The 16894-nt window shown below is 38.8% G+C and overlaps 3 protein-coding genes across 4 annotated transcripts in view; 1 reads left to right on the top strand and 2 right to left on the bottom strand.

Annotated features, from left to right (window-relative positions):
- Positions 1-210: 210 nt before the first annotated feature.
- Positions 211-16894, bottom strand: part of LOC140931351 (solute carrier family 35 member B1-like) — a 28478-nt gene continuing 11794 nt past the window's right edge. For both annotated transcript variants that reach the window (XM_073381148.1, XM_073381149.1), the window contains 2 exons: positions 11768-11874; positions 211-2193 (listed from right to left, as the gene is read on the bottom strand). In XM_073381148.1, the coding sequence (XP_073237249.1) occupies positions 1993-2193; positions 11768-11874 (308 nt within the window). In that variant the 3' untranslated portion in view covers positions 211-1992. The remainder of the gene's footprint in view (positions 2194-11767; positions 11875-16894) is intronic.
- On the top strand, positions 8059-9180 carry LOC140929866 (adenosine receptor A1-like). The gene has a single exon (XM_073379565.1). It carries the CDS (start codon positions 8125-8127, stop codon positions 9175-9177), a length of 1053 nt encoding a protein of 350 aa, XP_073235666.1. The 5' UTR covers positions 8059-8124; the 3' UTR covers positions 9178-9180.
- LOC140929865 (uncharacterized) lies at positions 15537-16793 on the bottom strand. Its single transcript, XM_073379564.1, has one exon. The coding sequence runs from the start codon at positions 16791-16793 to the stop codon at positions 16041-16043; it is 753 nt and encodes a 250-aa protein (XP_073235665.1). The 3' UTR covers positions 15537-16040.

Below are 16894 nucleotides of genomic sequence, written 5' to 3'. Positions count from 1 at the left end.
ATATACAGGCACTGAAGGAAAACGTGTCGCGAGAATAATTTGATAAACACTTGTATCTGTAATCTGTACTGTATTTAAATATCAGACCAGAATGTTCAGCGATTGTTTCAAAATTTTGTCAGCCAAAACATCTTCAACAGCATGACACACAAAAGTCAAAACTCAAGCTGAAAGGTAAAACCACTGACTACAACACAACCAAGGCGAAAGTTGCTAAAACAAAACATGATTTTATTTTCGTATTATATTACATCTCTTGCTTATTTGATGAATTACCTCTGTAAATAAAGTCGTCAAGTATAATCGACTTTCTTGGACTCAAGCATGATATTGTGAGAAATCCCATCCTGCTAGCGGTGGCTTTCTTTTGGCGTACTCGAGGAAATTACTCGAGAAAGACTCTGCTTGAATCTTTGTTGAGCATGCGCTGAATTTTGCTAGGATACAGTTTTGAACCCAGGCCTAATAGCCGTGCGCTTGGTACAGCGGACTTGGTTATCAATAAACGGATGCTCGCACTTGAAAAATAAAAAAAACAGTTTGACAATGGTTTGACGGGATAAAACAATATTGACTAGCCTAGAAATTAGGGCTGGGGTGACTTCAAAGACTTTACGAGATTCAGGCAGAGTCTCCCTCCTTTTCTCCTCCTCTTTCAGCAAGACGAAAGGAGGCTCCGCTCGCCAGCGGAAGGGAAGTGGGTGGGGGAGGAGAAATCCTCACTTGACTCTCGTGATTGTTCGTATGTTTAATACATACATATATCCTTTTGACGAATGACGAATCCTCATTCTCAAACTAAAAGTATCCCGTGATTATTTTCTCTTCATGGAAGCTAATAAAATGAAGTAGAGTACCGTATTTACTCGAATAAGCACCGCTGCGCTTATTAAATTTATCATTCCTCAGGCGCAGCGCTTAGTCGAGGGCAGCACTTATTAGGAAAAATTGTATTAACCACGGAATTACTATTTTCCGTATTAAACTCTATCAAACTAACAGAATTAACATCTCTTGACTTCGACTATATCAGGGCAGCGGCGTTTATTTGAGGGCGACGCTTATTCGAGTAAATACGGCAACAATAAATTCGATTCGAAGAAATGCCACGATGCCTAGCGACATGGAAACTCTTGGCGACAGAGTTTTGGCTAATAGTACTTGTTTCCCGGTCCCAATCTACTGCGGTCTCCTGAGCGCAACACTTTTTAACACTTTTTTGCGAAGATCGAAGCGTTTGAAAATGGTTGATCAGGAAATATTTGGTGCCGCTCGTCAAAGCATAGGGCAAAAAAGTGGTTCAACAACTGTTTCACAAATTCCTAATCGTGTTTTCACGTTATCGTGAGAGAAATCTCAAGAAAGATAAGGAGAAACTACGAAGATGACACTGGATGGCGTGGAAACTGGAGTTAACAGGCACTTTCCATTCGCTGAATACGTTATTTACCTTTGAATTTGGACAAGGTCAGGTGCCGAATGAACAGCATCTTCTGCTTAAACAGCTGTTCCATTCGTAATCTCTATGAACTTCCGCTGCGATTAGTTTATTTTAATATGTATAACGGTTCGGCTCTTTTCGCTTTTGTGACTTTTAATAGGGACAAAGCGTTAGAGCTTGGAAACCTCTAAATAAATAATGGCTAAAACAAGCGAAAATTTACAAAGGAGACGGGCATTGCACATTTACTACCTCTGCACGCTGAGGATTGTGGGCTTCTAGCCGGTACTTAGCAGTTTCGTCGGAGCGCGTTTAAGACGAATTCGTGCAGAAGCCGCTCTACTGCTATGTCTCTCGCGAATACGTACTTTCTTTATCGTGCTCCGACGAAGCCACCAGCAGTACAAGCTAGTAGGCTCCTGTTTAAAGACAAAATTTTGTGAATTACTTTATTTCTATAAAATTGTTTAACGAGATTTTTTGGCATTTAAAACAATTTTAATGTAGTGAAAGTTAAAATAAGCGATTTTTAATCGTATTAGTAAGTTCCTTTACATTTTTTTCTTTGCTTTGCCATAAATACTGTCGAGTGTAAGACCAGCAAAAACACAAATGACACCAAACCACTGGCGAGCGATGAGTGAATTTCCAAACAGTAACACAGAGCCAAGGATGGTAAAGAACTTCCGAGTTGTGGTGATGATGGAACAGGTCAGGGGACCAAAGTTAGCAACGGTCATGAAGATAAAATTCTGAAACAAAAATAATAAAAAGATATTAGGGAATGAAGATTCTTCATATGGGGCAAACTAAGAGAAAAAAACGAAATTTCTTCGAACATCAACAAATTTAGAAAATTCATCAGAGGTTCTGAATGATAATTGCAGCCTCATTTCGGTATGAGGTTGCTGCTACAAAGCGATTTTTGAAACTTCATCATCAACTACGTTAATATGAATTAAATCATCCCTTTATTTGTTCTCTCCCACATTTTTTTTACTATTGGTAAACGGCGTATTATTACAAAACTGTCACCATAACTAGTGACAGAAAAAACAAAAGTGTCAACCGAAAACGGCGGAAATGTGAGAGAAAAGGAAAAAGTCGAGAAAATAAAGGAGGCTCCAGTAATTGACAATCTTTTAAGTAGCCATATTTTTATCTGAGAATTTTGAGTGGATAAGGCTAGATAACTGCGGATCACGTATAAGAGCATAAACTCAAGTACTGCAGGGGCTTGCAGTGACTGCTTTAGTCCGTCTGTCCCGTGACCGAATAACACGACGCATTGGCCGATCATTTTGACCTTAGGAATAAGAAAGGCCCGTTACAAACGTCGTGCTGCTGTTGACTGTAGCAACTACATTTTATCACTCAGTAAAGCTAAGACAACTACCTATGGTCTTAACTCCTTTTCTTTCTTTTCGGCTATAGTAAACAGTGGAATGCACTCCCTGACTCTTTTTCGTACTTGTTTTTTTTTGCTAATTTTAAGACTAAAATACAGGGTGTTACCGTTATGTAGATTCTTTTTGCGTTTATATACTTATACTTAAAATTGTAAATATTAGTTTCTTTGATGTGTGGACTTGTAAATGGATTTAATGTATTTTTACGTGGTATCAACTCGAAGCCGGATAATAGAGAACTTAAGATTGAGGTTTTACGGCATTTCCCACGAATCGCGAACGTCAGGAAGTCACGTGACCAAGGTTTTGCCGTCAGGTTTGCGGTTTGAGGTTCACTTTTGTTCGGCAAGACCACGCTGCAGAGGTAAGTGATTTACCGCAAGGTTTTTGTATCCTAAAACATCACAATCCTACATTTGAGAAGAAATACGACTTTTTAGAACTCTTTTGCTTATTGATTATCGAATTCTATTAAAAAAAACCCGTTCTTTTGAAGATAATTTCTCAGTTAAAATAAAAGTAGGTGGATGAATGAAAACATACATGGTAGCCGCAAGCTACCACCCGCGAATCTTTAGTCTCAAACATGGGCAGACGGGTTACGTGAAACCGTTAACCGCGAACCGCAGTTTGCCGTTTCCAGTAAAATGACCAAACCTCGATCTTAAGATCTCTATTAGCTCGCTAGCTACTTCAAAATTCGTTTGAAAACAAAGTTTATGTTGTTGTCGTTGATGAATGTAGCACTTATTTCCCTATCTATCTCATCTTATCCGTGGCGGGCAGGAAGGCGCCGCATAGGGGCGTTATACTACTGATATCATATTAGGGCGTGAAAACGAAGAAATTTCCTCGTTTGTAAAATCAATTTTATTCTCGTGGTTGTAAAAACAAAATATATTTTTAGACTGTCATTTTGGAGATCTGCGCTTCGAAAAAAAATACCGTGTAGCGCTGTAATAGAAAGTCTAACCGTTTCACTAACAGAAGTTATTACCACAATTGGGAGACTTATTTGAAACTGGTAATAAACGTGACAAAACATAGTCTGACGCTTGGCAGAGTAAAGATTCCGCTGTTGCGACATTATATTAGAAAAATAATTCTTCAACGGCAACAATTTGTTGAAAGATACGCAGAGCTTTCGGAACCCATTCGGATCCCTTAAATCAGTAATGACGTTTGGTGTTATTCGTAGCCTCGTTTTGATAGTACGCTTATTCTATCGAAATGAGTTCACCACTCAAGGTGTGAGTCTAAATTGAGAGAGCAAAGATAAAGCCATTCTGCCACGAAACGCGACCTTAATAATAATAAAAAAGTGATCCTCGACATCTTCGGGTTTATGGAAGTTATTAAATCCAGTTAACAGGTGATTTTCCTCAGGCTTAAATTATGAGTTGTGATTGATTATTGCGCCATTCGCTGCGCCTGTTTCAGTCAAGATCGGTTTTAGTACATGACTAATTTTTAGCCCACCTTCGCAAAGTACAAAGTCAGCATGCAGGTCATACTTAGAAAAAACTAAAAGCGCACAGTGAGGTTCAGTAGGATTCATATAAAAGATCATACTATAACAAGCATAATAAGCGGTGAGTCGCCTTAAACGCTACGGTAAACATCGCTGGAAAAAAAAACTACATTCATTTGCAAAGTTGCACTGAATAAGTACTTCATACATTCTAACAAGAACCTAAATGTTTTCTCCTCTTGATGTACAACGATTTAAGCGGGTCTTGGTTCTGTTAGTTAGGAATCAGGAGATACATTTTCGTAACAATGTTTCTGTTTTTTCCGCCAAAACTGTGCTTACCGCAAAACCGGCGAAACGTGTAGTTTGCCAACACGAGATGTCATCTTTATGACAAGCTCGCTTCAGGCTGGAATAACTAACTCAACTCCTCAAAATTCAGTAATAATCAACTCTTTCAAGACAACCAAAAATACTTTAAATTGGGAGAAGGGGACATTATCATACCATGTTTGCTTAAGAAAAAGGAACCCAGGCTAAATGAAACGTTCAGTAAAACAGATCATAGTGGCAGGTGAAGTCAGATATAAAGACAAGAAAATCATTCAAATCCTACGTCCTCAGAAATGACGAAAAGTAAAAAAAACAAAATAATAGCATGATCTAGCTGAGCAGAAAACATGATAGTCAGAATGATTGAAAAGCGAAAATTGGCAAAAGACCTGCGGAACTATTTAAGTCGTAACGAAAGGATATATCTTTTATTTTAATCACCAAAGCAATTAAAAGAGAATTTCCCGATATATTTCCCTATCTTTTGTCTCAAGTGAATACAATGGTTTTCAGTCTCAAGGTTTTTATCCTGCGGCTAAAAAATAATACAAAGAGGAAAATGGTAATACGATCGATTTCTTGGCTGTCGCTACCCTTATTTGCAGAATAAACCCAAATTAGTCGTCAAGATTAAGGACTGGTGAAATTCTATTGGTCAAAAGACAGGAAATAACTCGAAGAAAGTGTTGTTCAAAGCTGAAGGTGCTGACGTTGAGAGGGAAATCTGCCACCAGACCATCTACAGGTCTTTAACTCTTACACAAACGGTTAGTACATGCATTATATGAACACTTTGCTAGATGAAGTTCACTTCATAAAGAGAATATACACGATTAAGAAAACGCAAAGAATACATTGCACTGAAATCGAACTCAAAGGTAAGTTGGGATTTTAAACAAAACTGCAAATTCATCCCGGCTATTCCAAGTTTCCGTGACAAAGATAAAACGCGGGCACAGGGCAATTGAATGACAACATAAAAGCGACCTCAAGAAAACAGAACTTGAATTTGCTTGTTGAAGTTATGAAGCCATAGGTTTTGCTAAACAAACAAAACGAAGAAAGCTGTTTCTTAGAATAAGAATTAGATTTCTGATGCAGAAAACTCTACCGGTAAATGACATCAATAAAATTTTAACTTCTTCTCAACCATAATATGAAATGAACAATGCGTTTCAATGATAGGAAAAAAGGGCAAGCTTGCGCACTTTATTAAATCCACTTTGGTAATAAAACAAAAAAAAATTCATTTTGAAAATTTTTATTATTTTGGTCAGAAAACTGCGCGAAGGTGGCGAAAAGACACAAAAACTGCAACAATTAACATTGCGAGAGTTTAAATAGAACATATTTTGGTTTTGGTACTATTGCTTATCTTTTAACCTTTAAATATGATAATGCCAGAGAAACAACATATCATGTCAGGACGTTGCTGAAATGGAGCAATTATCGAGGAAACGAAAACAGGGTTTGTAGAAACTAAACATTAAAAGAAAACACTTTACCTTCAAATTACATAAGCCATTTCCGAGCTACCAAAGAAATAATAAAAATGGTTTTTACAGAAGACGGAAATTTTTGCCCCAGCAGACGAGAAAAACGTATGCCAAAGGACAGACGCATGACAAACATGTAACAGAATTTAAAAGAAGCGAGAAAACACTGCGACTGAAATTTATGCACACAAGCTAACCGGCGCTGTATTTCTGATGCCATTCCGTATTCTGTTAAACTACTGGTGTTGATCTATCGTTTTTACTTCACACCAAGGTGTAATTTGGTTAGCAAACGTTGAAGACATCCTATGTTGGCAATTAACGCAAAAGTAAATAAGATGTAATTTGAATGAAATGAAACGACATTCAAGAAGGACAAGACAACAAATGTGCCACAAAAAAACTTCGACAGTGCGCAGTTTTAAGAAAAAAAAACGCCGCCCAGTTTAACGACTTGTCTGCTTTAAAAGCACTCAGACAAACACAGACAAAAATGACAAAGCTGTTGACAAATAAAGGAGCAAATGTATAGAAACTTAACTACCTGAAACTTTATTCATCTACATTTTTTATTAACAAGCCTATTGAATTCATACCGAAGAAACCGCTCCAATGTAAAACTTACACATGAACAAGTGTACCATATTAATTTTCAATAACAAAAACTCTACGTTTTTAAAACATTTCAAATCACCACATACACCCCTTCAATTACACCTGTAAACTAGTCCAATCTGCAGCTTTAACGTTCAGATTCATATTGTATGCTGGAAAGTCTTCCTTGGTAATGTAGACAGAAAAGATGACATTTTTTTTTTCTTTACACAACCAAGTGAAAGAAAACTGATGAAGAAAGCTTTCTGGACTGTCGCTGATTTTAAGGGGCGTTATTTAAACAGTTTAATGCATTTGGTAGATCTGAAAGGAAATTGAATACTAGAAAAATCGTACCAGGGACCAATGTGGTTTTAGGACTTTAGTTGGCGGATGAAGCTTGGCAGTGTGATCATTCTCAGTCATGTTTACTGTCATGTTAAGGATCGAGCTAAAACTGATTTGACCGTTTTTAAGACTTAGGAGACATGGCCATTCATGGGAAATTTACCGGTCACATACGCACCGGCCAGTGTTTTATAAACTTAAAAGAAGTTTTGGCCAAAAGGAGCGTTTAATAGGTTTGGATGTAGTTCCTACCAAATTTGTTTTAAAAAGCGCCTTTGTCCTGCTTTGAGGCTCGCAAAATTTTAGTCGAAAAAACAAAACAAAGCAAAAACAATTGAAACGCCAATTAATCAATTTTTGAACGCGCCTCGGACGCGGCAAAAGTTGTTCGCCCAATTTTAACGCAGAAAAATGTATTCAATTCTAGACTGACGCGCGTTGTTTAAAAAATTACTGGTTTTAGGAGCGGGTGTATTTTCTAAAGCAAATCTTTTGACAAAGAAATTTTGTAATGATTTTTAGTAGAGACAACAAATTTTGTCATTGTGCTATTTATTTGGCTGCATAAGGTGGTTCCATCTTTCGCATCCGCTGATAAATCTCTGACCTGAGGCTATTCAAGTAAAAACTGGTGTGCTCTAGGCCTCCTAATGTTTTGAACTTTTATAATGTTTGATTTTGCACTTGTTTTTTTACGGTGGCCCACAACTGTCACGGCAAAACCAAAAACCTCACGGCAAAAACACAATACCTCACCGCAACACAGAAAACCTCACGGCAAAACCAAAAACCTCACGTAAAAACAAAATACCTCACGGCAAAACCTCAAACCTCAAACCTGGTTTTGCCGTGAGGTTTTTGTTTTTGCCTAGAGGTTTTCGGTTTTGCCGTGACAGTTGTGGGCCACCATAGTTTTTGTATTAAATTTGAAAAAAATCTACCATTTGTTTTTCAGGTAACAATTCACCGGATGCGAGCGGAAGAGAAGCCGGCATTTCTGTCTCGCTTTCTCTTCACCCCTGATCTCTCACGATGATTTCCAAAAATGCAACAGACAACGGATCAAAAACTGGAACCGAACAAGACGGAGGACTGTACCCAGGCCTGCTCGGCTGGGCCATATCGTACGCTATAGTGTCATTAGCAGTTATGGTGGGCAATTCCTTGACAATTGCAGCGTTCAGCATTAACAAAAAACTGGCAAGCGCCCGCACTAATTACTTCTTGGTGAGCCTGGGAGTTGCGGATTTTATGGTAGGAGCATTCTCTATCCCGCTGCTCGTGGCAGAAATGCTGTTTTTTGACTTTCAAGAAGAATGGTTCAAGTATGAAGAGATCTATCTGACCATAGATGCTTTCACGGCCTTCGCGTCCATTTTTGCCCTCGTTGCAATCGCGTTAGACCGAGCCTACTCAGTGTTACGCCCTCATAAGCACAAAACTATCACAAAAAAAACCTACTTGTGCGAAATCGCTTTGGTTTGGTTTGTTGCCGCCGGCATGGCGAGTCTCCGTGTTATAAGCAATTTCACTAGCAAAACGGTGTTAAAAGATGCATTTAACTACTCCATGATGGTCTGTATATTCACCTCGCTGCTTCTCATCAGTCTTGCCTACGTCATGATTTGGCTGAAGATTAGGAAGCCTGTGAACATCCACCACAGGAATACCACAGTGCAGGAGAAGAAACTTGCCGTGACACTTTCGATTATTACTCTTGTGTTCGTTCTGACCTGGGTTCCCTTCTACATCATGAACCTCATCATCATGTTTTGCCACTCTTGTTACCTTCTCCATCTGATTTACTTTGCCAAGTTCTTACAATACAGTAATTCGTTCGCGAATTTCGTCATTTATGCCCTCAAGATTCGTGAATTTCGGAAAACTGTGCTAAAGATCTTGTGTAGTGACACAAGAAAAATCTCACTAAATCCCAAGAAAAGAAAGAAATCAAAAGACTGCGAAACGATCTCCATTAGAGACATCCAAATACGACTGAGCCCTTCTCGGCTCGCACCGCAGAATAGAAGAACGCTACCAAACAAGTTAGCATGTAGAGTGCGAGTTGCTGATTCGGCACTTTGACTTCAATGTCAAACGTGGGAGGCAGCGTGGGAGGCAATGTCAGTCGTGGGAGACAGCGTGGCCGAGTGGTCAGCGCGTCGGACTCGCAATCCGGCGGTCCCGGGTTCGAGTCCCGCTCTGGCCACTTGCTGGATTTGTGCTCGGTCGTTCCGAGTTCAAATTCTCGGCCATGCTTGTAAATAGCCAACTGGTTGCCTTCTGCCAGTTGGGGTTTTTAATCCTGTTATGTTGCATTTGAATTATTTGTTTCTAAATATTTGAGTGGAGTGCCTGTAAATTAGCTGACTAGTTAAGTGCACCTTCCACTATAAACATGCTTTTAACCTTTTTTTTAAACGAATTGCTTTTTCGCGTGTTGGGGTCAAAATTTGGAATGGGATACCTCAAATTCTTAAAGAAAGACCAAAAAAAGCTTTTAAAAGATCACTAAAAGCAATGCTACTCGATATCCTTCAAACTGAAGACTCCTATATTGGTGTTGATACGATTATTGTGAAAATTAAAAAGTAACTCTCTTGTCCTTTATTTTAATTTAATTTTTAAAATTTCACTTTAATATTTCCCTTGTATTTAAGTAGAATAGTGTTTATTAACTGTAGAATATATATACTTCTATAACGTCTAATTTCTTTGTACTTGTCTAGTTTGTAATAAATTATATAGCCTGGCCTGCCCCGAATAGCCTCGCTAACTGCAGGCCAGTCCCAATGTACTTTTTGATATATTTCAAAATTTAAATAAAGTTGAAAGTTGACTTTATAAACGAGAGGGGAACTGGGCCTAATAAACTTTTGCAAAGACTTCTGGGAGTGTTACTGGGGACAGAGAAAAAAAATGGCCTTAAACAAAGGCGTAATTGAACGACGCAAGTCAACCGGAAGTGAAGCCTTGTTTTCCCTTAGGATATGCCTTGATGTTAACAAATTTTCATTGTCAAGTGTGTTTACTCCTAAAGAGACGATTTGGCCAAAAATTTGGACAAAATCACTGTCCAACAAAGCAAAAAGGTTACTTCTGGATGACTTGCGTTTTTGCTTATTAACCGTTTAAGTCCCAATAGTGACCAACATCAATTTTCTCCTGACAATATCCGTACATTGTCAAGATATACGGTTATGAGAATTGACAAAATGATTACCAAAGAGAAAATGCCTTGATCTTTGAACAAATTCTCTCAACTCATTCTTTAACGAAATGTATGGAGACCAGTTTGGAGAATTTGTTTGTGGATATTGGTACTTAAAGGGTTAAAGTTCCGTCTTAGCTGTGCGTTGCATCCCTAGTAATGATCGCAGAAAAAATTGCGGGACGCATTTCGGCTCCAATACCTTTCTCGTTTTAAGGTGGTAAATGACAAAACGATTCAACAATCTGATTGTTCAAACACAAGCCAATGCACACAACAGATTGCACAGTCTACCCAGTATTTTAGCGGAGCACCATGGGTAAGAAAATGTGGTAACCTGTGCATCCAAGAAATTTTGTTTCTGAGAAAATCGTCCGTAAGGGGTACGTCCGTACGTACGTCCACCCCTTCATGTAAGCCGGGATGAAATTTTGCATTTCAAGCACCCGCGCGTTTCGGCGGTAAATCGCATAGCTTTCCGACGTTTTAGAGATAAAAACAACTTAATTTCAATGTCTAAGTTGACGTGGATAACGGAGAAAAAGCTAGAGCGAGAGACAAAAACCCTCTACCACAATTCTTACTTCGCCGTTTGCAACGGGTTCAATTTGCTGCCGCAAGTTTTGTACTCGGTCACTATGTTAAGAACTTTCGGGATGTACTAAAAATCGAATGGCTTCCAATCAATGAGAGAAGAGATTTGAACCTCCTGAAAGCATGCTTTAAAGCCCTGCATAACACTGAGACTTGGGCAGATTATCTTAAAATAATAAAACAGGAATGCCCCAAGGAACTGCGCTCAAGCAATTCAATTAGATTAGTGGTCCCGACCGAAAACGGCACTTTCCAAGATAATGCGTCGAAGCTATTTAGTAATCTACTAGAAACTATTAGAAACTGAAAAGATTACAGAACCTAATTAAGACTTTCAAGGAAATGTTTAAGAAACAGAGTACAGAGTGATTAGTCAGTTTTACTGTAATTGGATTTTGTTAATCCTGCTTCTACTTTTAATTGTATATTGCATAATTTGTAAATAACTTGATTTATTTTGTAATTGTAATAAATGTAATTTAACAGGGAAGAGCCACCCAGTGGATCTGTTAATAAACCATTATTATTATATTATTGTTATTAATCCTGTTAGAGTCAAGTGAATCCCTTTTAATCGCTGACTTTAGCTCCATTCACTCCAAAGCTCAAACATGATTAAAAGCTGTTTAGTTAAACTCGGCTTAAAATTGATTCCTTCATAAAAGCTGCTTACTGACTTAAGTTAATTGCAAATTTAGTGCAAATTACAAAACATGTTGAATTTCACTTGTGTGAAAACCTCTGTTCCAGTTTTCCGTGACTATTTTTTTTCATTTTTAAAACTTGGATTAATAATTAAACATGTTTAGTTGGAATTAATAGGGCATTTGTAATAGCTTATAACTAGAAGGATATTACAGTAAGTCATACCTGTCCAATAGCGCTGGCCAAACTGAACAACAGTATATGAAACAACACATAAGGATATCGCTGACAGAAACTCACAAACTGGAATACTTCTCCTGTTGTCAAAAGTGCTGTCAAATCATAAAGCAGAAATTTTAGGAAAATGTTTGTTTCCTAAAAGAGATGTTAAGTTCCCCATAAAGAGATATCAAAACTTCTCTTTTCGCTCTCTCTTACGCAGTGGCTCTCAGTGGTGTTAAAAGGAATCCTTATGGCTCCGCTGGCAGAGAGAGTCATTCACTTATAACACAGCACTAAGTACTAATCATTCTTTTTGTTTAGTTCAAAAACTCCTTCCAGACAGCCATATCAGTATTACATTGTCAAAAAATAACAATTTCAATAACAATCAAATATAATATATAAAAATAAGGATGCTGCTCCTGAGAGTACTGTGCTTACTAATATTATTCTCCGAAATGCAGCGTTCATTCGAGAATCCAACAGCTACGGTTCGCGCGCGTAGCTTCGCAATGTAAGAACAAAGTTTTTTGTTATATTCCTGGACTTTCACCAATTAAACAGGGACTGTCATTGGTTGATTCTTGGTCACGTGGCCTTGACTAAAATCAAAAGTATCCCGATCGCGATACATTACAGCACATAATCAAAGCATGGTGGATAGTGGCGTGACAGAAGGCGGGAAAAACACCGCCAATTTTCTTTTTCGTCAATGAACACAACACAAACATGAAGCCTCAAGCTAAAAGCAACGATTTTTAAAGTTATCCCAGAAGAGAAACAGCAGCTAGTGTAGGAAAAAAAGATGCATATAGCATAAGGAAAGTACTTTGTCAATCATTCATTCAGTGGTTTTGAGAATTAAATTGTTTTGTTATAAGTACCGAGTCGACTGTTTTAGTTCGCTCCGGTTATTCTTTTGTTGCTGTCAAAGTGAAAGTCTAAGAATATAACAAAACACTTAATGTCAGGCCCCTCTGGAAACCAGTTAGTTTTGTTTTCCCTCGAGTCCTGATGTTGTTCAAAGCTGGGTTAAGATAACCCAAGGTTAGTGCGAAATTTGAATTCAGATATGACGGATTAAAAAGTAAATTCAGTTTAATTCTTTTTGTCAACAAGTTGATGATTGGATGCTCTTAGAATAATAGAGAAAATCATCCACGAAAATGCTTTTAAACAAAAGAAAAAAAAAAGGGTTAAATTTAACCCTGGGTTAAGCGCTAATCGGCCTTCGAACAACTGGGCCCAGGACTCTCGGGAAAACAAAACTTACTGTTTCCCTCGGGATCTGACATTAAGTGTATAATATTCGCTCCTGGGAGTTTTGCTGAAAAACGTTTTTTGAAGCTAGTCAAGCCATTGCCTGGCTATAAAGAGCTAAAACGCCAAAAAAACGCCTGGTTTATTTGTGGACTGAAACATTCTTTCTTTTGCTCTAAAATATATGGCAAGCCGGCTGTGTATAAAAATGAGAGTGGGACAGGGGGACGGGGACACTAGGACGTATGTACATGGAGTTGGCACTCGGGGACGCGAAATGAGGGACTTCAGGGACCCGATTAATTTAATGCAAAAGTCGGAGGTAAATGCGAATCAGTCACTTTCTTCGTGAAAAAGTTTTAAACGTTTTTTTAGCAACTAGCAGTAACCAGTGGTTAGGAAGTGAAGGCGAACATGTGGGTTTACCTTAGAGATGTGATTGAAGAGAACCGCTTTCATAATTTTGTACGTGAATCAGAGAAAGCCCTTTTAGTTTTGTCATCAGCGGGTCATGAGCGCGGAAACTTAATTGAGCAACACAGTAAACAAAACTCATATTTCATTCAATGATTTTATTCACAGTTGTTTAGATACAATTAGCTTACGAATAGTGAGGAGGGAGGAGAGAAAGCTGTATTCCCTGGCAAAGTTACAATGAAACAGTAACGCGTAATACAAGTAATGCGTGACACAAGTAATGCGTGATACAAGCAATGCGTGACACAAGTAATCATGACTCCACGAAGTTATTATTTAATCGAATATTCAGTCCGTGTTCAATGACCAAAGGCCGTTGATATGCAATAAAAAATAATGAGAAAGCTTAGCTTACCACATTCCAAGAATGTGGACAGATTTTGGAGATTTTCGGGGTTGAGCCCGCAATTACGGAATGAAGCTGAGTCGTGATGTGAAGAATTTATGCTGATCGAGGAGAATCGGCTGATCGAGATCACATCATACGAAAGCCGAATTCAACAATTGTTTAACATTCATTAAAAATACTTCTAAGTTCTTTACAAGCTTACCTCTTCGAAGGCTTTCTTCAAAACTTTGGCTTGTGTCTCGGCATGGTTTAAGGATATAAACTGTTTTTGAACTGTTTTCAAATGTTTTTGAAATTCAAATTGACGTGTTGTAGGCATATAGTGGAGGCACAGTAAAACAGTAAAAGTTAAAACGCATGCTCTATTTAGGTTATTTTATGTTACGTTTCGCCGTGTTGATTTGTAGTCTAGAAGTAGCATTCAATATTCACTTAACATTTCTACACAAGAATGTTATTAAAATGTTCACTGTTCAGTAAAAACTGTTTTTCTTCTCACTTTCGGCTATTTTCTTCGAGCTCCCGATAACTCAATTCGATTTCCCTTGAAGGTTCGAGGGTTGGATATTTTTATGCCCAGTCTCTCACAACGCCTGATGAGTTTCGAGAACTATTCACTCTGCCGCCAGCACAAGGGGGTCTGGGTATACCAGACCTGAAAACTGAAGCCCCGCAGTATTACGCTGCCTCAAAGTTAACCAGCACCGCATGTAGCAGCTTTTTATACGCACAGCACGTTCATGCCACTGGATGAGCAAACTTTGGAAGACCTGAAACGACAACAGCAGTCGCTAAAGACAACAGCGGTGAATACGAGAAGAGAGACTGTTGATGCATCTCTCTCACGGGACTTGCGATGGTCGACAATGCAGGCAAGAGACAAGGATGCAAGCTCGTGGCTCAACACAGTACCCCTTGAGGAGCAGGACCTGACATTGAATAAACAACAAGTTTGGGACTCGCTACGATTGCGTTACAATCTGCAAGGAGCCGACTTGCCGAGCCATTGCGCGTGTGGAGATCTATTCATAGTCAGCCACGCCCTGTCGTGTAAGACAAGGAGTTTTGTTGCACAAAGACATGATGGCATACGCAACCTTCTCACGTCTCTGCCTAGCAACGTCTGCAAGGATGTCGAGGTAGAGCCCCACCTCCTACCGATCGACAATAAGGTATTCAACCTAATATCTACAGTCACAAGTACTGAGGCTAGACTGGACATGAAGGCAGGAAGTTTCTGGTCACGAGGAGAAACGGCATTTTTCCACGTACGTATTACGCGTGTGAACTCAACGTGTAACCAGAACAAATCCACAAAATTAATCTTCGTGGAACATGAGAAAGAGAAGACAGGGAAGCACCAACAAAGAGTTATTGACGTGGAAATGGAATCTTTAATTCCCCGGTTTTTGGCACGAATGGAGGAATGTGGAAAGAATGCAAACTTTGCCTGAGCAACCTAGCGGACAAACTTTCCCGAAAGAGCGGCGAGTCTTATGCCAGTGCCATGTCTTGGCTTAGAACACGGATATCTTTTGAAATTTTAAGATCAGTCTATACATTTGTTCCAGGGTCCAGAACCACTTTTCACAAGAAAGCACGCTGACTTTTTAGACGTTTTAGTAGTTTTAGTATTAGTTTTTTAGAAGACCATGTATTAGTAGGAAATTTATTTTAAGATTGAAAAGTTTTTACCATTATAATGACAATAAAAACTTCAGTATTTAATTTAAAAAAAGAAAAGTCTCTCACAAAGCTCCCTGTCACACAAAGCGTCCAGTCTCCATGTCTTGCTTTGCAAACTGCTCTGCTCTACATATCTCGGTTTAAATTACCTTTCGTCACAAATTCCAACATGTATTTAGTACACTCCATTGTGACAAGGGTTCCATTTCAACGACACAACTCGAAAATTAATTATTTGGAATGGGAAAATACTTGTATTAGCATTTTACACTCGAGTAATCCAGACGCATGAAGCCAAGCGTGAAATATTGTCACGAAACCCTTACCTCAAGAACTGCATTTCTGTGGTCACGAAACAAAAAATGGAAAAGAAATTAACATTTGGCCTTGACTCGAGGTTGTCTCGTGTAGCAACAAACGTCGCGATCAATATCTGCGTGAAAATCGTAAGATAAACGATAAACGAAACCCTTTATGTACATTAACCACGATGAATAACATCTTTCACGAAAGATTCATTACAGTACCACATTTGATGTACAACAAGTAAAAGACACTTGCTAGGAAACCAAGAGCTGCAAAGACAACGAAGAGCTTCATTGTCCCAAGCTGTAGCTTAGACTTTATACCTTTTTTGGCTCGCGCGTCTCCAACATTTTCTCTAGGAAATTTTCGTTCAGGAATCTCACAGCCAAGAAATTCGCACAGGGGTTTCCAGCCTTGTTTAACATTGTACATCAGCAACTTTTCCTTTGGAATAATGGCTTGAACTCTCTCGTTGTGTTCCCGATATTTCTTCTTGAAGAGGACAGTGGATTCAGAGCACAAACTTCCGTAGGCAGCCACATCTATTTCACGAGCCAAGATTGGGTCGAAACCACCTACTATATATGGCGCAATATACCAAAAGATTATGTATTGAAGAAACCCAAGATGGAGATAAAGGTCGTTGTGTTGTACCCAGCTCTTAACCCAGACTTCCTCGCTATCTCTTACGGAGAGAATAACCTTTGCATCAGGAAACGTTTTGTGGATTTCTTCGTACCACAATGCGGCTGGAAGATCTGTAATCGCATCGACATTTTGATACATGGACAAGAAATCAGGCATCTTTCCGTGACGATAAACAGAGGCCCACTCATCATGATGGATAACGAGATGTTCGTAGCAGTCAAAGACTGAAAATCCAAGGATTTGCAAGGCTTTTGCCATGGAGGACGTACCAGTCTTGCTTAATCCCGCGCATATAACTTTCATGTTTCTTCAGATGCCAAAACGGCAAATCGTTCGATCAGCAATGCAGAATGCAAAGAAGCTGACTGCCTGTATGGTATGAGTTGCGTGATTGATTATGCTAC

The sequence above is a fragment of the Porites lutea genome, chromosome 3, assembly GCF_958299795.1.
Source record: "Porites lutea chromosome 3, jaPorLute2.1, whole genome shotgun sequence".
In the NCBI taxonomy this organism is placed as follows: domain Eukaryota; kingdom Metazoa; phylum Cnidaria; class Anthozoa; order Scleractinia; family Poritidae; genus Porites; species Porites lutea.
The sequence above is the reverse complement of the archived record's forward strand: the minus strand, read 5'-3'. Positions and strand labels throughout refer to the sequence as shown.

Excerpts from the sequence above, each read along its gene's own strand:
- LOC140929866 (XM_073379565.1), top strand. The coding sequence starts at position 8,125 with ATGATTTCCAAAAATGCAACAGACAACGGATCAAAAACTGGAACCGAA.
- LOC140929865 (XM_073379564.1), bottom strand. The coding sequence starts at position 16,793 with ATGAAAGTTATATGCGCGGGATTAAGCAAGACTGGTACGTCCTCCATG.